This window comes from Lonchura striata, chromosome 11, assembly GCF_050655825.1.
Source record: "Lonchura striata isolate lonStrDom1 chromosome 11, ASM5065582v1, whole genome shotgun sequence".
Classification (NCBI taxonomy): domain Eukaryota; kingdom Metazoa; phylum Chordata; class Aves; order Passeriformes; family Estrildidae; genus Lonchura; species Lonchura striata.
Window position 1 is genome coordinate 23,733,585 of NC_140713.1, and position 26,380 is coordinate 23,759,964.

The 26,380-nt window shown below is 45.8% G+C and overlaps 1 protein-coding gene and 1 long non-coding RNA gene across 3 annotated transcripts in view; both read left to right on the plus strand.

Annotated features, from left to right (window-relative positions):
- The window catches only part of BANP (BTG3 associated nuclear protein), a 113,549-nt gene extending 103,309 nt beyond the window's left edge, over positions 1-10,240 (plus strand). Inside the window, exons 12-13 of the mRNA XM_085589948.1 lie at positions 5,408-5,551; positions 9,469-10,240. Of these exons, the coding sequence (XP_085446074.1) occupies positions 5,408-5,551; positions 9,469-9,540 (216 nt within the window). The 3' untranslated portion in view covers positions 9,541-10,240. The remainder of the gene's footprint in view (positions 1-5,407; positions 5,552-9,468) is intronic.
- Positions 10,241-12,803: 2,563 nt separating this feature from the next.
- LOC146766449 (uncharacterized) overlaps positions 12,804-26,380 on the plus strand; it is a 151,562-nt gene continuing 137,985 nt past the window's right edge. For both annotated transcript variants that reach the window (XR_014958009.1, XR_014958010.1), the window contains exon 1: positions 12,804-21,904. This is a non-coding gene — a long non-coding RNA (uncharacterized LOC146766449). The remainder of the gene's footprint in view (positions 21,905-26,380) is intronic.

The window sequence follows — 26,380 nt, forward strand, 5'->3', positions numbered from 1 at the left end:
ACTCTGGTTTTCCCTGCCATCCTCCTCCTGCTTTTCCTTTGAAGCCACCACAAACTTCTGATCCTGATGGATGGAACTCCAGGTGGTGACATCATTCCACAATTCAAGTGGAGGAGGGAGAAGATTCATTTTCTTAGGCCTTTTCCTCAGCTGTGCAATCCTAGAACTTCTCTGTGTCTCCATGCTCGTTTTCCCCATCCATATTTCTCCTGGTTAATGGGATCCTGTCGGGGACAGTAGGAGCAGTGTTTCGTTACTCTGGCAACAAGAGCCAAACTTTCAGATGTTATTTTGCTTCTATTAAAAAAAAAACAAAAAACCACTGCCAGTTATGATGTAAACATTTGCAGCTCCCCCTAAATCTCTTTTCTTTCTGGAATTGAAGTGAAATGATCCTTCCGAGGGCAAAGTGAGGGATTGGAGCAGACATTTCCCAGCTGTGTGGGATTTGGGGAGACCCTCAGTGATCTCTCAGACTCTTTTTAAGTGGCATATTTACTGCCAGCCTCATTGGAGGGGATGGAGCTTCTCAGCAGCACTGAGAGGCCAAATCCTCCTCTGAATTTATTTAGGAAAAGATTGGATGCTCTTCCTGCTGCAACTGTCTGAAGCCTTCAGCAGAATTTCATGGGAAGTGCTGAAAATAGCCCAGCATTTCTCCCGACCCTTTGTTTCTAGCAGAACTAATCCCACCAGGAACTGGAGACCAGGGTGCCATTTCAAGCCAGGTTTATCTTTTTCAGACAAGCAGGGATTTGTCACATTTGGATGGAAAGGGAGCCATTCCTTCAGAAATGGGGGATTCTGCCCCTCTTGGCTGGGTCGTGGCACTAACAGATTTCCCACCAGGCAGATGCTGCGTGAGTCACCCTCAGTTATTCCTTGAAATGACTTTTCCTGTGCTGGTCACTTGTAGAAATCTGCATCACCCATCTTTGCCTCCTTCCTTGAGCTCTTGCACTCGGCAGCTCCAGTTTAGGAAGATTTCCCTGACTCTGGAGCATTTTTCTCTGGATTGTCCAGCCATTACTCAGTTGTACATTGAATAAAACCCAACAATAACATTCTGCTGAAAAAAAAAAACCCAAAAACATTTAAGCCAAAGGCTTCTTTAATAGTGCTCAGGACAGTGAATTATTGTAGAGATCTGGAATTGCCCACTCCTGAAAACTCTTCCTTTGGGAGGCAGCTCTGTGGATTTTGCTGTGCTCGCTGCTGGCACTGAACCATTTCTTCAGAAACTCTTGGAATTGTGTAAATCTGGGGATTCCTGAGGGACCTTAAAGCTCACCCAGATCCACCCCTGCCATGGGACACCTTCCACCATCCCAGGTTGCTCCAAGCCCCATCCAGGGGACACTTCAGGGATGGGGAAGCCAGATATTCTCTTGGAATTCCATGCCAGCACCTCAGTACCCTCACAGGGAGGAATTCCTTCCCAATCTCCCATCCATCCCTGCCCTCTGGCAGTGGGAGCCATTCCCTGTGTCCTGTCCCTCCATCCCTTGTCCAGAGTCTCTCCCATCTTTCTTGGAGCCCCTTCAGGCAGTGCAAAGTCACAGTTTGGTCTCCCTGAAGCTTCTCCAAGCTGAACAATCCCAGTTCTCTCAGGCTTTCCCTGTGGGAGAGGGGCTCCGTCCCTCTGAAGCACTGGTTGGTTTTGGGAAGAGCCATCAGGTAACTCCAGAGCCGTCCTGAGAAGTTTTGGAGCACAATTCCCTGGGAGGATCTTGGAGCAGGAGATGAGTCAGAGGAACCATCCAGATTTCCTTTCTTCCCAATATCCCCTTGAATTTGATACAGGGAATGAGAGAATTCCTCTTTCCATAACCAGTCATTTCTACTGAAATTCCATCTGCACTCAAAGTGCCAATTAATTATAATTATATTTGTAATTAACCTTTGCACGTGTGCTGGTTCCAAGTGGATTTTCAGGGGAAATCTGTGCTTGGATTTGATGCATTTGACATCATTGTTCAGGGCCTGAACCCATCCCTGCCAGAAATCAAAGCAAAGCCACACTTTGCCATCACTCCTCTGACTCCACCTGAGCACGGCAGGCAGGAAAAGGGACATTTTGGGGACATTCAGGTGGCTGCAGGTTGTGTTCCCACCTTTCTCCAGGACAGGAAGGGAATCTGGAGCTGGGATCACCGGGCAAGAGCTGGGATGGTTTATTCTTGTTATACAGTGAAATAATGCCCCTGCTAAAAACACACTCTGGGCTTCTCCTTTTGGTTTCTCCCCACTCCGTGGAGCTGAAATCAGTTTCCTTTTCCATGCCTGTGATTTTGGGGAATTTCCAGGAGGTGCTCCCTGTTCTATGGCCCTGCAGGGGGTTCCCTAATGAAGCTCTGACAGATTTAAGGTCACTTTTTGCAGGGTTCCACTCAGCACTCCCCGAAATGCACAGCAGGGACAGTTCCTCCCCTCTCAACTGCTTTGATTTATGCTGAATTTATTTTCATGTCGGCACATTTCATGTGAGAAAGAAATAACACATTTAGGTACAAGTTGTTGTTGGGGAAGGGAAGGTCTCCAAGGAAGCAGCTCACGAAATTCCCTCATTTTAACAGCAGTGGATGCTTTTTATTTTCTTTTACTTTAACCCAACACACATTTATTTTCAGAGCAATTCATTGGGATATTAATGGGAATAAAGCACCTGAAAGCACTTGCAGTGGGATTTTCTGCAAGGCCCTTATGCCACAACCCTGCATTTCCTTTGTAGTGGAATATTTGAAGATGGGAGCCACTAAATGAATGTTTTGCTGGCACTAAATGCAGGAGATGGTTTTAGTTTAAGGCTCCAAAAGTTTCAGACTGAAAAGAATCAGCGAGAGGGAGTTATCTTTTTGAAGAGAACTCTTATCAGCAGAGCTTCTTATCATTTGGAGGAGCTGTGTTTGTCATTTGAATGTGTTTGGCCATCAGTGTCCCAAGATTTTCAGCTCCCAGAAACATCCACTCCTTCTGGGATTCCAAACCTCACTTTGGTTTAAAGAAACATCACCTTTTCCTGCATTCCTGCTGTAGAAATGGGGAAAAAAACGTGGGGAGAAGGCACCAGAATCCCAGTATATCTTATTTTTGAGAATTTTAGAGGTAGGCAAACACGTGTGCTTGCTCAGATTAATAAAAGAGCTCACAGCAGTAGCAAGAATGGTTCAAAAATGGGGTTGAGAAGGTTCAAAATGTTTTTAAAAGGTTCAAAAATGGGGTTTATAAGGTTCAAAATGTGTTTTAGAAGGTTCAGGAAGGGGGTTTAGAAGGTTCAAAATGAGGTTTAGCAGGTTTGAAAGATGTAACAGGAACTGAACATGTTTGAATAATTCTGGAAGATGTTAAACTAAAATTTATTATATTTTATTCTTTAAAAAAAAAAATCCCTTTCATGCCTTGGCAGTTGAATGTTAAATGGGAATTATTTATGTTATGGGATAAAATGGATTTGACATGGACAGAAAGAGAGCAGAGAAAGTAACTGGTTTTCATTATTAATATTCATTTTATTATGTTTTATGTGGTAAATATCTCACTGAAGAAGGGTCAAAACAGAGAAATTCAGGAGATTTTTTTTTTCTTCATGTCCCAGATCACCAAGACTTTGAAGAGAGTATGATAGAGGGAAAAAAAAAAGGGGAGAAGAGAGGGAAAAACCTGAAAAGGAAAGCAGAGATTGATGTCAGTGGGATGGCACAGGGGGAGAATCCCAGAACGTTGGCTTGGAAGGGAATTAAGGGAATTTGGGGTCATCCCACCCCCCTCCATGTCATGGTCAGGGACATCTCCACTCTTCCAGGTGCTCCAACCCAAACTGCTCCAGGACTCTGCTCATGGGGCTGCTCAGTCACTCCCAGCCCTTCAGAATTTTCCAGCTGAGACAGAAATGAGGAAAAATTCATTTCAAGCCTGCAGGGGATCAGTGGGACAAATGATCCTGACAGCCTCGGGCGTGTTCCAAAACTAATACTGTGGGATGGGAGAATTCTGCTCATTCCTCGAAAGCAGCCTGGGACATCCTTGAGCAGCTCGGTGCTGGTGCTGCCTCAGAACACCCGAGATCCCCAAAAAAATCCTGACAACACCCTGGAGGACATTCCTGGAGGTCACCTCCTCTTCCTCCCACGCTCCCCAGGGAAATTCGGCTCCAGCCCCTCGTCCACGGCCACCCACCCACAGATCAGCTGAGAAATCATTCCTTGGTCAGCAGAACCTTTGTGAGCAATGTTATTTTTTGCTCTTTGTTCTCTTCTTTTGGTTTGAAAGATTCCTTTTGTTCGTTGTGTTCAAATGTTTAGAAATCCCTCATTTGCGGCTCATAAAAATTAAACCTGAATGTGGGGCTGGGTTTGAGAAATGCGAGGGGGTCTTGTTGTTTTTTGTATACATTTATTTTATTCTGATTTTTGTTTCAAGAAAGGGACTTAAATGAGTTTATCTCAATCCTATTTTTAAGTGCTTTGAGATAGATCAGTTCTTCTGTGGGTTTGAAGACTGGGAGGGACTTGTCTTCTCCAGTCAAATGTGGATGGATAAACATAAGCATTAATTAGGAATTCCTAAATCTACACCTTCCTATTGATAGGAATATAAAAAGTGCTGTAATAAATGTCTTGGCTGTGGGAAGGAATATCTTGGGTTTGGGTGTTCATGCAGGAAAACCTTGCTTATTAAAAGGCCTCAAAGGATACACCTCGGGCAGTACAAGAGCCTGGCCAAGGCTGCACCCAAGATGGACCCAAGATGGACAGCAGATCATGAATTTTCACACTTTTATAAGTTTTGGTCCATTTCCATGTTGGGGTTAATTATCCAATCACAGCTCCGGGTGATGCAGTCCCATCCTCCCAGATTACTCTCATCAATTCCCTGGTGTGTGGATTTTTTGGGCCTTTTTGTTGTTTGCACTTTTTGAGGCTGAAGCTGCAGCAGTGTCCTTGGTTCTTGGGTTGGAAAAGGATTGTTCTGTGTGCCTGAGCTGGTTCTGGGGCTGGAAAAGGATTGTTCTGTGTGCCTGAGCTGGTTCTGGGGCTGGTTCAGGATTGTTCTGTGTGCCTGAGCTGGTTCTGGGCTGGGAAAGGATTGTTCAGTGTGCCTGAGCTGGTTCTGGGGCTGGAAAAGGATTGTTCTGTGTGCCTGAGCTGGTTCTGGGGCTGAGAAAGGATTGTTCTGTGTGCCTGAGCTGGTTCTGGGCTGGGAAAGGATTGTTCTGTGTGCTGAGCTGGTTCTGGGCTGGGAAAGGATTGTTCTGTGTGCCTGAGCTGTGAGGAGAGCTGCTGGCACTTCGCGTGGTGTCCAGAGTTATTTCCCAGTCTGAAAATACAAATGCTGAAACTTCAGCGTCACTGCCAGCCTGCCTTGGTGGCATTCCCAGCTCTCACCTGTCTCTGCTGCCGTCCCACAGGTGCTGCAGGGGGCTCAGCTGATCGCCGTGGCCTCGGCCGAGCCCGCGGCCGGCGGCGTGGACGGCTCCCCGCTGCAGGGCAGCGACATCCAGGTGCAGTACGTGCAGCTGACCCCCGTGCCAGACCACGCTGCCAGCAGCCAGGTATGGAGCCAGCTCCCCTTCCCTTCCCTTCCCTTCCCTTCCCTTCCCTTCCCTTCCCTTCCCTTCCCTTCCCTTCCCTTCCCTTCCCTTCCCTTCCCTTCCCTTCCCTTCCCCCTTTCCCCTTTCCCCTTTCCCCTTTCCCCTTTCCCCTTTCCCCTTTCCCCTTTCCCCTTTCCCCTTTCCCCTTTCCCCTTTCCCCTTTCCCCTTTCCCCTTTCCCCTTTCCCCTTTCCCCTTTCCCCTTTCCCCTTTCCCCTTTCCCCTTTCCCCTTTCCCCTCCTTCCCCTTTCCCCTCCTTCTCCTTCTCCTTCTCCTTCTCCTTCTCCTTCTCCTTCTCCTTCTCCTTCTCCTTCTCCTTCTCCTTCTCCTTCTCCTTCTCCTTCTCCTTCTCCTTCTCCTTCTCCTTCTCCTTCTCCTTCTCCTTCTCCTTCTTTCTCCTTCCCCTCTCCTCTCCTCTCCTCTCCTCTCCTCTCCTCTCCTCTCCTCTCCTCTCCTCTCCTCTCCTCTCCTCTCCTCTCCTCTCCTCTCCTCTCCTCTCCTCTCCTCTCCTCTCCTCTCCTCTCCTCTCCTCTCCTCTCCTCTCCTCTCCTCTCCTCTCCTCTCCTCTCCTCTCCTCTCCTCTCCTCTCCCATACTTTGAACAGCTGTCAGATCTGTTTTCTATCTACCCACAAATACAAGCAGCTCATCATCCTCTTTCCAAACCATAAAAACTATCATTTATAATAAGAAACATTTTTTTTTTTTTTTGAAAGTAGAAATGATCCTTGCCTGCTCCTGCTTCTCTGTCCTTGCTCAGTGCCTCTGGAGAAGTTATTTTGGTCACTGGTGTGTCCTTGAAGGCTGAGAGGCATCGCAAAGGACAGCACCAAAAAGGGGGCTGCAATCAGCCAAAAAGTATTTTCAGGCTGAGGTTTCCCTCAGAAAAGTTATTCCTGTCCTGACAGCAGTTTTCCAGTTGTTTTGATCAACAGAAAGTCCAGTTGGAAGTGAACACTTGATCCTCTCTGCTTGAGGAGGAGTTATTGGGGTTTTTTTGGTCGTTTTTAATCAGTTTGAACAGCCGTGAATCTGATCCTAGGAGAAGTCTGTCATCAGCTTGAAGCTTTGGTGACAGCACCACAAAGTTTATTTAAAACACTTGGAACACGTTTTCTGCATTTGGTCACACGTGGTTTTGAAAAGCTTCTTCAAGTGGTTGTGGAATTCTTTTTGCCTCTCCATTGCCCTTGTCAATATTTTATTTTTAACAGTGCTGTGGACTCTGAGGGTGTTCTGCAGGGATTGTGCCTTGTTTTTTATGGATCCTCCATCATTGCAGCTCCTGTGGATTTCATAAATCCAAAAAAAACAGGGAGACCCTGACTTGGGAAGGACCCAGATGGATATGACCCCAAATAAGAGTGAGGGGTGCTCCTCATGCTGCTGTCCCCTCTCCAAGCCTGGACAATTCCCATTTTCCCTCCCATTCCTCGTGCTCCCTCCTCATCCAGCACCTCCTCAGGCAGGAATTCTGGAGCAAATAATGGAATTCTGGAGCAAATAATGGAATTCTGGAGCAAATAATAGAATTCTGGAGCAAATAATGGAATTTTGGAGCAAAATCTCCCAGGAGTTCTCCCTCTTCAGGGCCACTTTGCAGCGTGTTGGTTTTTGTGCTGTGGTTAACCCCAGAGGTTTTCAGGGAAAGCAGGGAAGGAATGTGGCAGGAAAAGGGGATAAAAGGAAAAGCAGACAAGCCCCAGAACAAGTCAGCCATAAATATTTCCTCCCTTTGCACCAAGTGAAAACAGGATCTGGAGCGAAGCTGGAGAAACCAACTTGGTGTTTGCACTGCTCTGAGTTTATCCATAGTTCAGGAGCTTTTTGTGTGGGTAAAAATATGGAATTTTCCTGTGGAGAAGGATGTCTCATCTGAAGGGAAAAGTCTTATCTTCAGGAAGGGAAAAACCAAGTGAGGCTGCACTGCCACTCCCACCTGGTTCTTTGTCAAGGTGGTGAGATGTTCCCAAGGATTTTGCAGCTGTTAATCAATCAAAGCTCATTAAAGTGGAATTTATTTTCCACCTGAGTTGGATTCTGTGCCAATTCCCTGTTAGAAACAGCACAAATGTGGATTTATTTCATGTCTCACAACAAGGTACCAGTTTTCTGCCCTTTTTTTTTCCCTGAAATGAATCCCTGCTCTGAGTTCAGCTGGAGCAGAGCAAAATCCACTTCAGTTTTGTATTTTCAGTCTATTCATGAATGATTTTTGCTTGGCTTCTTTTCATGTTTTGACAGCAGTTTGCAAAGTCTAGAAATACAGAATATTTGGGTCCAAATTCTGTGCTCAATTGCAATGCTGGTGGTAAATTGTGTTAGATTTGGAAAAAAACCCCACCATCATTCCAAATGTAAATTCTTGTAATCCGTTCAGGTCTGAGGTTGGATCAATATTTGGTGTTGCTGTTGTGCTGATATTTGATAATTCTATTTACTCAGTACACTTTTCCTCTAAACAGGAAAAAAAACTTTGAGGATTATTTAAATTTTTTTGTGCTATCCAATTTAGCAATCTCATAGATTTATTCAGCCCCTTGGCATGAATTTATTGAACTTTTATGCAAACACAAAATAGCCTTCAAATTAAACAGGGAAAAATTGCTGTAGCCAAATGCAATTACTGGCAACAAAGCGGAGAGAAATAAATTAATTTAGGAGCAGCACTTTAGGATTTTGAACTTCTGGTGTTTAAATTTGAATAAAAAGTAAGCTGGGACTGTGTAATAGAACCTAAGAGCTGGGAATTCTGGTGGATTTTCCTCCTTGTGGATCTTTGGGCAGGTTCAAGGCTGGGAGCACAAAGCAGGACCTCAAATGAGGCTTTTTTATCACCAAAATCCTCTCAGAGAGAGAGGGAGAATTCTGTGGCCAGGGTGTTGCACAGAGCATCCTTTAGAGGTGTTGATGAGAGAAAATCCAGCAAGGGCAGATCTCTGGATGAGGGGGAGTTTAGAGGGGAAAAAATCCCCAGATCCTTGCCCTGTGCTTGGAATTTTATCCGTGCTGTGATGGCTCCTGGGCAGGAGAAGCTTTTTTTGGGTGTGAGGGGCTGCGTGCAGGCCAGTGCAGCTGCTCTGGATGCTGCTCCTCTCACAGCTCTGCAGGTGCTTTCCTGGCTCCCAGAAATTTGGATTTTTTTCCCCTCCCCAGTGGTTCCTGGTAGGCAGCGAGTTGGTTTGTGAAGAGATTTTTCCTTTGGAGGTTTCAGTCTGTTGTGCTCACTGGTAATTCTTCCTGGATTTCCCTGGGAAGTGAGGAGAGGCACCTGCAGGAGGAATTTCCTCTGAGGAAAAGCTGCCTGGAGTCGTGCTGCTCTCACTTCACCCTAAACAGGGAAAGGCTGCAGTGGGGAAAATCAGCATTTTTAGACCTTATCCTATTCCAATTGGGAAATTCTGATTTCACTGCCCTCACCCCCAGCAGCTCTGGCACCCCAGAACTCCCTCCTGTGTTTTCCATGCTCATCCTTTCCATCTCCCTATTCCCAAAGTCTCTCTGTTGGGATGAGCCTTCCACAGCTTCAGCTTGCTGCCAGACTCTGTATTTATTTCCTTTATTTGGAGCTGGTTCTTTTCCTGGGAAGAGAGAGGGAATAATTGCCTTGGTGCCACTCATGATTTTGTAGATGTTTATCATAATTGCATTATTTCAGCTTCCTCATTAGGCTTCATGGAGGCTTTTGATGTTATTTTTGGTGCCTCTGTGAGTGCGTTCCCATTCCCACTGTCACAGAGCCCGCATCCATGCGGATTTTGCTCTGGAATTTTTTCCACTGGCATTCACAGGAACTTTCTATTTGTACAATAAGCTCTCATTCTCTTGGCTACACCAATAAAAAGCACTTTTGGATTGATTTGCTGCTGTCCCTTTGCAGGGCACCGATTCCCTTCAATCAGCAATGCAGCCAGAAATGCAGATAGAACACGGAGCCATCCAGATCCAGTGAGAGGATTGAGGAATGTTGGGGAGCTGGCAGTGAACTCCAGCCACAGGTGGAGTGGCAAGGGCTGGAAAAACCTCCCAGACCTCAGAACCTCCAGCCATGCCCTGCTCTGCCACACCTGGGATAATTCCAGCTTCACTCAGAGCTGCATCACGACACCAACCCAAGTCCTGGCCTTCAAAACCAAACCCCGTGGGCTGCACTTAAATCCACTGAGAGAGGACAAAACGAATCTTTCATGGGGAGAGGAAGAACTCTCCTGCATCCAAACTGTGAGACTCCATCCCTGCCCGTCCCGTTGGTCCCTCCTGTGAAAATGGAATGTCTGCAGATGTTTGGGGTATTGCTGCCCTGCAGTACCTGCTTTGCCACGTAGAGAAAGTTCCAGAGATCAGATATTTTTCACTGGTGGAACAGCCTTTTTTTTTTTTTTTTTTTTTTTTTTAATTTGCTATGGTGTTTATAACAAAAACAAACAAACAAACAAAAAAAGGAAAATATTTAAAAAAAAGGAAAAATCCCTTGACAGCAAGTCTTGGCCTTTTGCTGGTGTTTTCTGTTCAGTGTCATGAAAACTGTATTTGCAGAAGACTAACACTTTTGTTTGTACCGTTGCTTAACTACTTTTCTAGGGGAAAATGCTTTAAAAATGCTGTAATTACGCATTTCTAATGAAAATAAATGTGTATTTATGAATAGTGCAGCTCTCAGTTGCTCTGCCTTGGGAATGAGTCCGGGTTGGCTGGGCAGGAATGTTGTCCTGGAGGAGCTGGGGATGGATCCACATTCAGCCTCTCAGGAAGAACCCAATCTCAGACCATTTTATTTTCTAAATTCCCAATCTCAGACCATTATATTTTCTAAATTCCTAATCTCAGACTGTTTTATTTTCTAAATTCCCTATCTCAGACCATTATATTTTCTAAATTCCCAATCTCAGACCATTTTATTTTGTAAATTCCCAATCCCAGTCCATTTTATTTTCTAAATTCCCTATCTCAGACCATTATATTTTCTAAATTCCCAATCTCAGACCATTTTATTTTGTAAATTCCCAATCCCAGTCCATTTTATTTTCTAAATTCCCAATCTCAGACCGTTATATTTTCTAAATTCCCAATCCCAGACTGTTATATTTTCTAAATTCCCAATCTCAGACCATTTTATTTTCTAAATTCCCAATCTCAGACCGTTTTATTTTCTAAATTCCCAATCCCACACCATTTTGTTATCTAAATTCCCAACGCAAGAAAAATGGGATAGCTGAGTTTTTGAGTGTGTGAAATGTAATGAGTTTATGAAATAATTTTATGTAATGTGAACAATTCTGAGCTCTCTCCCTTTCAGTTCCTCCTGCCTCCTTTGTCCAGCAATTCCCCAGAGTGGGATTCATCCATCTGAATCCAACATCCAAGATCCAGGTGAAATCCCCTTTCCTCTGAATATTCTGGGAAATTTAATACAGAATTTGACAAAGCACCATTGTCCTATTTGCTAATCCTGAGTGCAAAGGAAACCTGTTTGTTGTCACCTGGTTATTTTAATGATGCATGTTTTGGAAAACAGGGTTTGGAAAACAGGGCTTGGAAAATAGGAGTTTGATAAATAAGGTTTGGAAAACAAGAGTTTGGAAAATAAGAGAGGGAGGTGTTGCTTTGTATTTGATTTCCAGCTGATTTCCCACAGGGTCATTCCCAATATTTGGCTCATAATGCACTTAATGAATTGATAAATGAGGTATGGCCACAAATCCCACATGTGGAATCCGGGAGAACTTAAAATTTTATTTTTTTTTATTACCAAAGGAAGGGTTAAGAACCCCCAGCTTCTGAGAATGTTGTCCCTGGTAAGTGTTACACTTTTCTATAAATTCCTCCTTCTCTTTAGGACATTTCTTGACACAGAAGCTCAATGCAGACAGCCACAGCTTGTGGAGCTGGGGGTCTGCAGCAGGCCAGGAATTTGGCTGCTCCTCAGCTCCTTCTGCAGTGTGTTCCTCAGCCTGGGGGAACTTTGAGGGGCTTGGCACCCAAAGAAAGGCCTAAAAATAAAGTCAGGCCTGGAAATTTTAATAATCATGGAATGGTTTGGGTGAGAAGGATCTTAAGGATCATCCATTCCCTGTGTGCTGTCAGCTAGAGTTGGGAATTCCTCTGGTTTGGGAACTCAGAATTTTGTCCTCTTTGCATTTTCCAGCTGAAGTTCAGGAGGAGGTTGAGCTCAGGAGACTTCAGCACTGAGCCAGGGATTCTGGTGAGTATTCCCTGTCCCTGCTCCCTCTCTGGGGGCTGGATCTCCCTGTCCTGACAGGAAATGTCTCCAGGAATGCTGGATTGATCTACTTGTCCTGGTAGGAAATGTCTCCAGGAATGCTGGATTGATCTACTTGTCCTGGTAGGAAATGTCTCCAGGAATGCTGGATTGATCTCCTTGTCCTGGTAGGAAATGTCTCCAGGAATGCTGGATTGATCTCCTTGTCCTGGCAGGAAATGTCTCCAGGAATGCTGGATTGATCTCCTTGTCCTGGTTGGAAATGTCTCCAGGAATGCTGGATTGATCTCCTTGTCCTGGTAGGAAATGTCTCCAGGAATGCTGGATCTGTTTTCCAGGCATCACAGGCTGTGCCACCAACAAATAATTCATTCCCCAAATGAGTAATTCTGGGATGGATTCCCTCCTGGGAATGTTCTGAGCAGGGTGAAGGCACCTTCACCTCCAGGTTGTACCAAAACCATCCACAATCCAGGAAGAAATCCTGAAAGTTTTGGAAGATAAGGCAGCAGGAGCTCCTGAGGGTCTGCCTGGCTCTGAGTTTGGGAGGGTTGGTGTTGGTTCACCACAGATGTGGATCCATCCTTGAAGACAATTTTTAGTAAATCCCCTAGAAACACTCGATTTACATCTCCTCTTACTCCCAGTCTCTGCTTTTCTACCCATAACAATCTTTTTCCCTCACCATCCTCATTTTCACTGTTCTTTTCCTCACGCTGCTTCTGTCCAAGAGAGATGGAGACCAGGATTGTTCAGAGGACATTTCCTGTGGGGTTAGAATTGGATCATCTGCTTCTTTTATTCGAATTCACCTCATTCCCTGCAGAATCCAGTTTTCCTGGGATGATTTTGGTGAGAGCAATATTTTGGTGTTCAGTTTTGGGTTTTTTTTGAGGGGGGAAGAGCTTCTGGTTGCCCTACTTGGCCTTGGCCTTTAGTAAAAATCAGCATAAATGGTCGTGGCTTTAGTGAACTGAATATTAATAAAAGTAATATTCAGTTCACTAAAGCCACAACCATTTATGCTGATTTTTACTAAAATTCTCTTAGTGGACCATTATTAAGACCCTTCAGATCATTTAATCTTGAATCCTGCCTAAAAAAGAAGAATCCTTAAGGGTTTCCTGATTAAAGCTAAAATATTCTGGTTTGATGGATTGTGCAGCAAGAAATCGGTCTCAGAAAAGTGAGGGATGTGGGGAATTTCTTTCCTGGTTTTCTTCCCTGTTAGTTTAATGCATTTTGTCCTGCAAAACAAATCTATAAAATAGATTTGTGTGTGACCCAAATAAACAAGAATGTCCTCGTGAGCTGCATTTTCAGCCATTTCAGCACTGACACTTTGCCTGTAAAGCAAAGAACTCCATCCAAAAAATAAAAATGTCGCTCTGGTGCTCATCTCCGTGGTGGAGCTCCTGCTGTGTGGAGATCCTCTGCTGGCTCTGGATTTTATGGTGCAATTCCATGGATGTGGAGTTTCCTGTTAGAAAAACACTGGGAGAAAACAAATCCCTACCAAAAAAAAAAACCCAAAACCAACCCAAACCCTAAATTGCTGCGGGATCTCAAACTCCTGTTAGCAATTCCTGCCCAATTCCCAGTTATCCCAGCTGCAGATTTGGACAAAGAATATTCCTTTAATTCCTGGTGATCCCAAAGCTCCTGAGCTGGGCTGGTTCAGAGGAGCGCTGCTGTGTCTCGTACAAAGTTTAATCCAGCAGCAAATGTCTCCTTTGTTTTACTTTTTTTACCTTTTTTAAAACTGAATTCTACTTTTCTAAGTTTTCTCCTCTTTTTTTTCCTATTCAATTTTTTCCTTTTTGTGCAAAGGGAAAAAATATCGTCTAGTATAATATAGTATATATAATATATACACTATATAATATACATACTATATAATTTATATATACACACCATATATACAATATCTATATTTATTTTTATATATGCACCTTGGATAGTATGTATATTTATTTTTATGTTAATACACCTTATATATTTATATATTTATATATTTATATATTTATATATTTATATATTTATAGTTATAGTTATAGTTATAGTTATATACATATACATATACATACACATACACAAATACATATATATACTTTGTATTTTATAATAATTTGGTGTTTATTATTATTTTTATATTTATTATATTGTATTTCTGTTTAATTTCTATTTCTATTTTATATATTTATTTTTATATATTTTTATTCTATAATTTATATATAGAATATATGAAATCGTTTATTTTATGTATTTATATTTATATATTTGTATATTTACATAGCCTGTTTCACATATTTATATATTTCTATTTATTTCTAGATATATTTCTAGATTTATAAACCCCATGCTCTGCTGCATTCTGAATGCCATTAATCAGGAAAAAGGACAGCAATTTCAGCCCTTCATTTCATGCAGGGGGAAGTTGGTTTTTATTGGGCCGATTTAACAGCTCCCAAACCCCGCCCTTGGAAATTCCAGCTGATGCCAATTAGGAACACTTTCAGTCCATATCCCGATTTTCCCTGCAGCTCCCACGTGGCGCTGGAAGCAAAGCTCCCTTTGGAATCCCTCAGGTGATTCACTGGGAATTCTGCTGCTTCCCACTTTGGGTGGAACAGCAAACTCCCATTTTGGTGCTTTTTCTCCCCAAAATTCCCACTCCCAGCTCCTCTGGGGGGCTTCAATCAGCCCCATCCTTTGGGATTGTCCAGGGAGCTCCGCGCTCTCCCTGGGGCCATCTGCCTTGCACAATTCCTGGGATTTTACAGCCCTTGCATTACTCAATCCTCCCTCAACTCTCTTCATCCCCCCGCTCTAATGGGCGCCCTGCTCTCCTCAGCAAAACCAGCAGAGAAATTAAAAACAAAAAAAAAAAAATCCAAATGTTCAGAAAAGAGGAGGAGGGAGGGATCCAAGGAAAAGCGAGGCAAAAAAAAAAAAAAAAACAAGGAGCAGTTTGTGGGTTTGGTTGGATCCCTCCCTCCTTTTCCACGCTCAGGTTGCCTTTCCCTCCTCTCTGCAGCCCAGGGAGGGGGTTCCTGGGGAATTCCTCATTTTCTGGCAGGAAAGAGTTCCCCAAATTTCCTCACTCACCCCAGGAGCAGCAGCACTGGAGGTAGGCAGGGGCGAGGCGGTGGGGAGAGGCTTGGAGGGGATTTTCCATCTTTTTTTTTTCCTTTCCCATTTTGTTTATCCCTCGCCGGGTTTTGAAGGAGTCTGTAAACATCTGGGGGGATTACATCTGGTTTGGGTTCTGCCTGAAACTCCTGGGAGCTTCGTTCAGTTGAGCGTTAGAACGAAAGCAGCGGCTCCTCTGGCAGGTTCTGCCTCAGGATTTTCCAAAAATAAACTCTGCATCCCAACACTTCCCCCTCTGACACTTCCCTGAGCTTTCATGGAAGTTTTCTTGTGTGGCAAAGAGCTCACTGAGCCTGGAGTTCAGCGACAAGAATGATTCACTTTTATTTTCCATATTGTAAAAAGTGGAATGTCTTATTTTCCCCGCCAGAAAATCGAGTTCGTAGGATTATTCCCTTAAAAACTTTGGAATGTCTTTGCATGGACTGACAGTTTTCCATGCAAACACAACACTCCTGACACTGATAAAACTCATTGATGGGAAGTGGTTGAACATTTGGAGGGGAGGTTTTCGTGTTTGGTTGTGGTTTTGTTTTGGGATTCACCTGTGTCATTCCCTGCTCCAATCCCGCTGGAATCCCAGCTCTGTGCTGCACAGGTGTCCTTGGATTTGGGGTCCCTCAGGCTCTGGGCTCCAAATCCAGATTTTGGCAGCTTTAATCCATGTGCAAATCCATCCAGTCGAGGGTCAATTGAAAAGCTCATGATTGGAGTTTTGCTGTTGGGAAGGAAAATTGGGGAAAAGCTGTTCAGTTTGGGCAGGGAAGGAGCTGCAGGAACTGCAAGCCAGGAAATCCAGGTGGGAATTGAGGCAGAGGGATTGGCAGGAGGAGGAGGAAGAGCAGTGCCCAAACAGCTCAGGAGTGGGGGATTCCTCATCTTCCTCTGCCACTGCCAAGTGTCACCAAATGCAGCCCCACGGGGCCGTCAGTGCCTTGGGATGGGAATGGGAATGGGAATGGGAATGGGAATGGGAACTGGAACAGGAACAGGAACAGGAACAGGAATAGGAATATGAACAGGAATAGGAATAGGAATGGGAATGGGAACAGGAACAGGAACAGGAACAGGAACAGGAACAGGAATAGGAATGGGAATGGGAATGGGAATGGGAATGGGAATAGGAATAGGAATAGGAATAGGAATAGGAATAGGAATAGGAATAGGAACAGGAATGGTGTGTGGCAGCCTGGGATGGGTGTGCAAGGCTGATCCCAAGGGATGTCCCTGGATCCACACGGTCCAGAGTCACTGGATCCATTCCCAGGCTTTGTCCCAATAAGCACCACCCAATAATGTGGGAAATATCCTGAATTTAGAGAATCAGGAATCATTCAGGTTGGAAAAGACCTTTAGGGCCATCAAGTCCAACCATCCCCCAGCACTGCCAAGGCCAGGACTGGACAGCCCTTCCAGGGAAGAAATTGTTCCTAAATGTCCTGATCACGTGAAGTTCTCAAAGTAGGAGGGTTGAGTTGGGCTAAAAGTGCTTTTTCCTGGTTTCTGACCAGAGGAACGATGGATTCTTGTCCCCCTTGTTTGTGGGGAACAGCAAATTCCTGGCTGGAAACCCATGGACTGATCAACGGTGTAATAAAAAAAAATTGACATAAAATCAATTTTTAAAAAGCCTTGAAACATTTAATCCTTTGGGGCTGGTTTCTGAAAGTCCAGAATTTAAAATATCGTAACTAAAAAGCGCTTTCTTACAACAGAGTTAGTAAGCAGAGAACACCCAAGAAAACACTGATTTTTCTCTTAAAATGCCCCCTTCCCTCTTCTTTTTGTCCCTGAGATTTTGGTGGGTGCTGACCAGACAGACCCTTCCAGCAAAAGGAGGGTTAAGTCCTGGAGAAAGGGGGTGGAGAGGGAATCCCAGCTTGGAACTTGAGACTTTCCAGCTGAGGAAGAAAGATTTGGAGATGCAGACGTAATCCCAGACCTCTGCAATCAGCTCCCTGTCAAAGGAAAAGCACATAAAAAACTGCCCAGGAGCAGCACTGCCACCACCTCCAGGGTGAGTAGGGAAAAACTTCCCATCTAAACTCTTGGAAAATGGTTGAAATATTGGGAAGGGCTGGGTGGGGAGGTCAGGAGCAGGAGTGAGTTGGGATTCTTTGGTACCAGATGCAATAGGTGGTTTCTTAATTCAGGTTTTCCTGAGCTGGGGGGGGGCTGGAGCAGAATCTCTGCTCTTTCCTGCTCTAAATCCAAAAGTCCCCATGAGCTGCCAAGGACTGCAAACAAACTCATGGAGTGGGAATGCAAATTTGAGTGGATTTCATCTCGAAATGGGAGCATTTTGATTTGCGTGGGTTTAACTCCTTCAGCTTGAGCTGCTTTCCTTATCTGCCTGCTCCAGCTGCAGGATTCCAGGTAATCCCTGCCTTCAGGCTGGGCTTTCCTGAACTTTGGAGCATCCTGGTGGAGCTCCACACTTTGTTTGCTGCCTGTGGGATGCTGCACAGCTGCTGCACTGAGCGTGGGGGGTTTGTGCTCCGGAGCATCCCAGGATTTTCGGATTGATCCAGGCAGCACCAAGGATAGGAAGAAGGAAGAGATGCTGCAGCTTTGGTTTCCAAGGCTGCCAGGTGCATGGGGATGGGGTGCTGCAGGTGCCGTGTGATTTATTGCAGCATTATTGTTGACATTATTATGAAGAATAACGTTGATATTTATGGAGCAGTTCATGGTTAACGCGCTCGGCCCCCCGAACCCTTTCACGCTGGGTTTTGTGGGGATGTGCTTGTGAAATGCCTGTTTTCCATTACAAAACTGGGAGATAAACGAAGATGACAGTCACATTTTCCTAACATAAATTTCTCCCTTTCCCCCGTGCTCCTTGGAAGCCATAAATTCCAGCAGCCTGGCTGCCTGCTCCAGACATCAAAAGGCCCTGGGTTTACAAGCCCTGCTTGCCTGGGTCAGGCCCTGTGCAGGAGAGACACAGATGATCCAAGTCATCCACATGACAACACAAAGCTGGGATGGGGAGCAGAGTCAAAGGAGGAAGCTGGACATTGTGGGAGGGGAAGGAAAATCTCCTGAGAGGACTTGTCTCAGCTGATGCAGTTCAGGTGCTGGGGAGAGATTTTCCTGCTTTCTCTGGCCAGTCGACATCTTCCTGTTTTTCTGCTCCTGCCCTAAATGTTTTCAGCCCTAAGAGCTCAAGCTTTTGAGCTGAAACTCGTGGCCAAGTTGTTGTCTCATCACATCTCTGTGAGTGCAACATCCTTTGCTCTTGGCCTCGCTGGCCGCTGCCTTTTGCCCAGATCACATCCATTCACAATAATAATAATAACAGTAAATGTAAGAAGAAAAATTATTTGCTTCCACACAGAACCAAGGTGTAAAACCCACTCTTTTCTCTCAGCCATCTTTTTTAAATCCAGACATAAAATTCACTTTTTCCTCAGTCCCCTCTCTTAAACCACGTCTAAAATCCACTCTTCTCCAATCCCTCATCCTCCTCTGTTAAACCAGATGTAAAATCCCATTTTTCCCTCACCTGTGGGTGCTCCCCTTCCCTCAGTGCTCAGCCCTGGGGTGGGGATTTGGCTGCTGTGCTGCTCTCAGCCCGTGGCTCAGCATTCCCAGCTCCTGCTCTGCTCCTCCCAAATCTGGATTAGGAACTCTCTGTGTCCTGAGCCTGGTTTCGGTCCTGTCCTAAGGAGCTGTCTTATTCCTGAGCCTGGATTAGGACTCTCCAAGGAACTCTCTGTGTCCTGAGCCTGGTTTAGGACTCTCCTAAGGAACTCTCTGATTCCTGAGCCTGGTTTAGGACTCTCCTAAGGAACTCTCTGATTCCTGAGCCTGGTTTAGGACTCTCCTAAGGAACTCTCTGATTCCTGAGCCTGGTTTAGGACTCTCCTAAGGAACTCTCTGATTCCTGAGCCTGGTTTAGGACTCTCCTAAGGAACTCTCTGTGTCCTGAGCCTGGTTTAGGACTCTCCTAAGGAACTCTCTGATTCCTGAGCCTGGATTAGGACTCTCCTAAGGAACTCTCTGATTCCTGAGCCTGGATTAGGACTCTCCTAAGGAACTCTCTGATTTCTGAGCCTGCCAAGAGCCGAGGCAGCTCCTGCCTGGGCCACACGGAGCGTGGCAGTGTCTGACCTTTGCAGTTCTCTCTTGGGAAAGGGGAGACAAAAAGGCAAAGAATTAAAAGCAAACAAAACAAGGAACAGCTCTGCAAGTGCCAGAAGCAAAAGTCATACAGATAGCAAGTTGTTTGGGTTTTATTTCTTTTTTCCCCTCTTCTATTTTTAATCTGCTCACTTTCATTTTTCTCTGGAACTCGTGGAAAGGAGGAGTTTCTGGATAAGGAGAAGTGACTGAACTTGTACTGAGACAGAAATAATCTGGGTAATCAGTGCAGGGAAGGGGGAGACACAAATCTACGTGACCACTGAGCTGAACTTTGGGCAAATCTCTCTTTGTCTGGGACATTTTCCTGCTTTTGCAGAGAGCTCCAGCCCCAAATCCAATCTCAGGGCAGTGTTATTGCAAGAATTCATCTCTGAAACCCCAGCAGAATTTGTTTGGATTGCTAATTTCTGCGAGGCCTCGGGATCTGCTGAAGTGGAGGAAATCCACGGGTTAGCACTCAGGGTATCCAGTTGCAGGGTCTCTGAGGGGTGGGAAATCACTTCCCAAACGTGCCTAATAGTCCTGGGGTGGAGAAATTATTAGTGCTGATTACACCCTGAACCAACAAACCTTCAAAGCAGACCCCAGCCAGGGAGGTGGGCGCTGAAAGAGCAGGAAAATGGATGGGACAGTGGGGAGATAAAGGCTCCACGCTGCTCCTGCTGCGTCTTGTCCCTGGGTAGAGCCACATCAGTGGCTAAATTACATTTCTTTCAGCAAAGCTCTTAACGAGGAGCTTGTAATTGCCAGGAGTCATGCATGGCTTTCATCCAGTTCTGTGCTTTTTGGGACCCTTGGAAAGATGGAAACCAGCTTGTTTTTTTTACCCTCAGACTGACCTGGGATGTGCTGGCTGGTAGAATTAAAGGGACTCTGGACGTGACGGGTCCAGTCCTTGCTGTCCCCTCCAGAGGTGACACTGCTGCTCATCCCCCCCGAAGTCCTGGGGAGAGCTTCAGCTGCCCTTGGGCACTTCCAGAGATCCACAGCTTCTCTGGGAAATCCATTCCAGGGCCTCCCTGCCCTCCCTGATAGGAATTTATAATGGCTCTTCCCTCAGAGACCCCAAATCACCACCTCTGGTCACTTAAATCGAAAATACCGCAGGAGAAACAGGGAAACTCAGCAAAGCCTGAACTCCCTGACACAACCAGGGGGATTTTCCTGGAGAATTGGAACTGAATCCCTGCAGGACACCTGCCCTGAGTACTGCCCCTGCCCTGGGGTGTTGGAATCTGAGGTATTGATGATTCTGAGATTGTAAAAGTCTCTGTCTGTCAGCCCCACTGCCAAAGCAGAAGCCATAATTGGTCTGTGCTGGTTTCCAGGTTGTTTATTCTGTTGATCTCTCACATGTTCTGCTGCCCTGCCCAGCTCTGTCCTGCAGGGCAGCGTGTGGGGCTCTGCCCTCAGTGGGATGTGACAAACATTAAATACCAGAAACTCCCTGGGCTGCATTTACAAGAACGTGCCAATATCTGTCACCTACGTTGGACAGTGTGTCCCCAGCCTGAACCAACAGAAAAATGCCAACACCACAGTGAGACATGGAGGGCATGAAGAAGGAGAAAAAGGACAAGGCACACCCAATTTCCTCCAGCTTGTCCCCTTTGGACCCCTCATCTAGAATCCTAGAATTTTACTTTTGCACCCGTGCCACACTTAATTATTACTGATATCAAACACTCAGAGCTGGAAATTCATCCTGTAAGATTGAAAACTCTTTTCCATGGCCAGAGATCACAGCCAGTGTCTCTGGGGCTCTGTCCAGGGGGGTTCTGACCCCTGCCAGGGTCCCAGAGGGATTCCCTGGATTCCCACACTGGGGGATGCAGGAGCTGCTGACACCTCCAGGACAGCTCCAGCCCCTGGGGTCTCACAGGGAGCTGGGCTCCTGTGCCTGCAGGGACGCTCTGGTGTCCTCCTGGGGACTGTCCCTGGGAGCAGCAGCACCCCCGAGCTGGGGCATTCCCAGAGGAAAGGCATGTCCCCTGGAAAACCCTGGGAATGGCATTTCCCCTGGAAAACCCTGCTTTTCCAAGGGTGGAGATGTGGAACAGTTATTGTAAATGTAGGTGAACCTAATGGGAAGAAATGACGATGTTTGACTTAATTTAGAAGGTTGAATTATTTATTTATCATAACTATGTTAACATACATTAATATGTTATATAAAAGGAGGATACTAAATCTACATATTACTTTGACTCTAACTCTAACACAACTTGTGACTCTCTCTTGAGAGTCTAGATATAGGTGGATTGGATTGGCCATCAGGTTCAAACAATCTTCACTAGAATCTAATTAAGTATTCACTTTAGGTAAATAATTTTCTAAATACATTCCACATAAAAAAAACCAAAGAGTAAAAGTAGAAATGGTTTTCTTTTTCATTTCTCTCTGTGTACTTCTATAAAAAAATAAAAAACATATATACTTACCACAAACAGTCATGAGGAGGTGACACCTGTGGCTGACCCAAGGATCATGAAATTCCACGTCTTAAAAACAACAACCTGGAGAAATTGATCTTAGAAATCTTAGAAACAAAATCCTGGGGAAATCCTGGAGAATTGAACAGACATCTGTTCCCGCTTTTTTCCCAATCCTCCTGTGCTGATTTAATGTTTGAGGTGCAAGCTTTGTCCCAGACCAACCACGTTAACACACAACCCAATTCTGATCCTTCTCCCCAGGAATTTGTGCTGTTCCACCTGGAAAAACAGGATTCCCTTCAGGAAACCCCTTCAGGAGTGAGAGATCTGCAGAGCTCCCAGCCCCCCAGGGCCTCAAGGTTAGTGGATTTTCTGTTGCATCCTTTTAAAAACCATTGGAACTGCAGCAGGATGGGGAATTATTGTGGAGGATAAATATCCCCTGCAAGGAACCTCACAAGGATATGGAAAAGTGGTTCCAAAAGCAAGGTAAGCAGAGGAATCTGTATTTTCCCTAATTTATTCTCTTTCATCATCCATCCTGGATGGAAGAGGAGCCTAGGTTTGTTTGCACCTTGCATGAGAAATAATTTTTTTTTTTCCTAATGATTGGAATTTGTGTAAACTGACAACATCACAAAGGGTGAGAAAGAGCAGCTCCAGAGCTGGTTGCTAATTATTCTCCTGGTAAAATTGGCTGTTGAGCTCATGTTAATTGTGTTTAATCACTGGTTTAAGGACAGGTTTCAGCCCTCCCAGGAATGAGGGAATTCCCTGAGTCTCTTCCCAGTGCTGGGTTTTCCTTGCTCAGATCATCAGAGTTTGGATTTTCTCTTATTCCCTATTTTATCCACATTATTTTAGAAGATGCAGTGCAGAAAAAGGAGAATTCCATGCAAATTAAGGGTTGAGGAGGAGAAAATCCAAACTTTTGGCTCTGGGAACTCCCAGGGTTTCCCTGTGGAGACAGGGAAGTGAAAAGAAGCAGGAAAGGAAAACCCAAGGCAGGGAAGGCACTTGAAGGCTTTTCCCACCCATCCCTCCCCTCTTGTGCAGCACCTCCCACTCCAGGGTAGGAAAAGCACAAAAAGCCAGGAGATGGTGAGGACAGAAATCGTTTTTAATTTGCTTTCCCTAAGTTTTAATAATCCCCAGTGCTGTTAACAATACATTTCCATTCCTCTAAAGAACAGAACTATTAAACCTCCTTTTTTCTAAGGTAGTGCTTGTTCAGGGGGTTAAACTTCCTCCCAGGTGCTGTTCCAAGAAAAAAAGAGCAGGGATTTAAACCCCAGGAATTTCAGTCTTCAGGAAAAAAAAAAAAAAAAAAAAAACTTATTTGAAGCTTGGGTAGGTCTGGATTTTCAGTTTCTACAACCTCCCTCCCCCCTGAAATAACACTTCAACCATGGTGAGGGAAACCTTGGGCCAAGAGTTTTACAACTTAACCACATGCAGAAGTGCTTATGCAACTGCTGCCTTAAAAATGAACTCAGATTTCAGGCAAAAAAGGAAAGTTTTGGGACACTGAGGGTGTCAGACTGGTCTGGAGATGTGCTGGCACCTTTGGGGGCTCACACCTTGGCTTCTGGGATCTGTGGTGGTGCCAGGAGGGAGCTCAGAGGGATTTCTGTGTCTCCCTAGATGTCATTTAAGGTTGGGCAGGAGGGAACTTTAGGAGATGAGCAGCACCTCCTCGAGTTACTGTCTACAGGTTAAAGCAACACCAGACAAAACTGAGAGATATAAAAACTAAAAAAAATAGAGAGATATAAAAAATCCAGGCCCTTTTTCTCCAGCCGGTTCCATCTGTGTGGTCTGCTCTGCTGGGGAATTGCTGCTTTGGGAGATCTCCACAGCTCCCAGAGGGCTGAGGGAGATGTGCTGCAGGGGTTCATCAGCTTCTTTCTTCTGGTACACTTTAAAATTCGGTTCCTTTGAGGTTCAGGTGGCCTTTGGATGTGCCTTTGCCACAGAGTCCCCCAAAAGGAGCAGGACCAGCACAAAGAGTGAAAGCAGAGGCCTGGAGCTGGAGTTTTGGCTGTTCCCCAGCCTAATGGATATTCAGGGCTGGCCTGGAGCCTCTGGGATTAGCAGAGAGTTGTTTTCCTCAGGGATTTGGGGAAATCTCCAGCTTGGCTTCTCCAAGGTCAGTTCTTGCCCCATCTCGTGACGGGTTCATCCCGTGAGCAAGAGCAGATGATAAATCCATCACCCCCTGAGGTTCCTCACTTGCTGATCCTTGTTTTTTTTCCCTTTTTCCCTTTCACACAATGGCACCAGGGCCTTCCAGAGGGAGTCTGCAGCTCTGGGCCTCCAAAGGAAAAGGATGGAGCTCATGGGAGTGCTCCCCTCAGCAGCAGCGAGTTAAAAATCATTGATTTCAATCAGTTGGGAGGCTCCAGAGGCCTCCGTGGGGCTGGGCAGGGATGGGCACAAGCTCTTCCTGATGGCCAGGATCCTGGGAATGCCCCCAGTGTCACTTTGGGATCTTTTGGAAGAGCTTTTGGAGGATCCAACACAGAGCTCCACGCAGGGATGTTGTTTTCCTGCAGAGAGCGAGCTGGATTTGGACAGCTCAGCCCTCAGGGGATGGATGAGCTGCTCCCTCTGAGTGCTCTGCACATCAGCCTCCCTCAGCTGGGCCCGAGCAGGGCAAAACTGGCAGGATTAATTTGGTTTTTTGCCTTTGGCATCGGCTGGAGTGGCTCTGTGGTTGTCTCTGTCCAGGCAGGAAAGGCCTGGGCATTCCAGGAGGAACCTGAGGGAAGGGGCAGCTCCAGCACTGCATCCACATAATGTCTTGGATTTGTGCTTCTCTGCTTGGGGCCTTCTGGAAAATCATTTGCTTCCAGCAAGTGGGAATGAAGGGAAGGATTTATGGGATAAAAAGAGGCAGATGGATCTAGGGAGATGGATCCTGTGGAACAGCCTCACGTGTGCCATGAGGATACCAGGGGCTGGATGAAGGCTTTCATGTAAAACCTTGGTTTTTTGGTGAATCATTGAGGCCAATTCCTTCCAAGTTCCCCCTCTGCCCTCTCCCAGCAGCCATTCCCTGCCCTTTGGGATCATTCCTGGCACGTGCCAGCACAGGAAACCTGGGCACAATACTGAGGGAATGGTGGTGAGGAAATCCCACCCCATTTCCAGCCTGGCACAACACTGAGGGAATGGTGGTGAGGAAATCCCACCCCATTTCCAGCCTGGCACAACACTGAGGGAATGGTGGTGAGGAAATCCATCCCATTTCCAGCCTGGACACAAAACTTGGAATGGTGGTGAGGAAATCCCACCCCATTTCCAGCCTGGGCACAAAACTCAGGGAATGGTGGTGAGGAAATCCATCCCATTTCCAGCCTGGACACAAAACTCGGAATGGTGGTGAGGAAATCCATCCCATTTCCAGCCTGGCACAACACTGAGGGAATGGTGGTGAGGAAATCCATCCCATTTCCAGCCTGGGCTTCCCAGAGAGCCTCTGGAAGGCTGTGGGCAGGGAAGGGCTGTGAGCAGCCCCCGAGGTGGTGCTGACATCACCAATAAAGCTCAGGGAGCTCTCTCCAACTCCTGAGCCTCAGAGCTGGGATTTAATCATCTCCAGAGCTCCAGCACGACCCCGCTGCTCTCCCAGAGCTCCCAGGTCGTGCAGAACCAAGGATTTCTTTCAACACCCCAGGAAAACCATGAAAAACAATCTCCAGCTCATCCAGAGCCCACCCTGGCTTCCAACCCAGCCTTCCTGCCTGGGAGTGTTTGCCAGGAACCTCCTGGAAGGGAAAACCAGGCTGCTGAGCAGGCTTTGCAGGAGCTGGGGATGGATGGATCTCGCATCCCCCTGGATCCTTTTGGGATCCAGCCTTTGGGGGCTCCAAACACAATTTCCTGGGAGTTTCCCTTGGCCTCCAGGCCTTGGTCTGCTCCCCACTCTTGGGGCAAAGCTCTGTTTTGCTGCACCGCTCCGAGTTGTACTTTTCTCCTGTTAATTCCTGGCGAAACAAAGCCCAGCCAGCTCCAAGCAGAGCTGGATGTCAGCACGTGCCACCAGCTGCTCCTGCCACCTGCAGCAACACCTCCTCTCTACTCCCCCCTTCCCCCCTTTCTCTCACCTTTCCCTCTCCCCCCCTTTTCTCCCCTTTTTCTCACATTTCCCCCCTTTCCTCCCCTTTTTTCTCCCCTTTTTCCCCCTTTTTTCCTGCCTTCTTCCTCCTTTTCCCCCCATTTTCCCTCCTCTTTTCCTCCCCTTTCCCCCTTTTCCCTCCCTTTTCCTTCCCCTCTTTTCCCCCCTTTTTCCTCCCCTTTTTTTCTCCCCTTTTTTCCTCCCCTTTTCCTCCCCCCTTTTCTCCCCCTTTTCCCCCCCTTTCTTCCCCCCTTTTTCCCTATTTTTTTCTCCCTTTTCCCTCCTTTTCCCACCCCTTTTCCTCCCCTATTCCCCCTCCTTTCCCCTCCTTTTCCTTCCCTCATTTTTCCCCCTTTTTCTCACCTTTCCCCTGCCTTCCACCCTTTTCTCCCCTTTTTTCCTCCCTTTTTTCCTGCCCTTTTTTCCTCACCTTTTTTCTGCCCTTTTTTCCTCCCCTATTTCCTCCCCTTTATTCCCCTGGTTCCTTCCAGGTCCCAGCCTGTTCATTTCCCTCAGTTTACTGTTTTAAATAATATTTTATTATGTATAACGATATTTAAAACAACAATATTGCAGATTTTAAAACAATAATGTTGTTTAAAATCATATCTTCTTATTTACAACAATATTTACAAATATATAAATATATTTGTAAATAATAACATTTTAAACTAACAATACTTATAAATATATAAATATATTTGTAAATAATAAC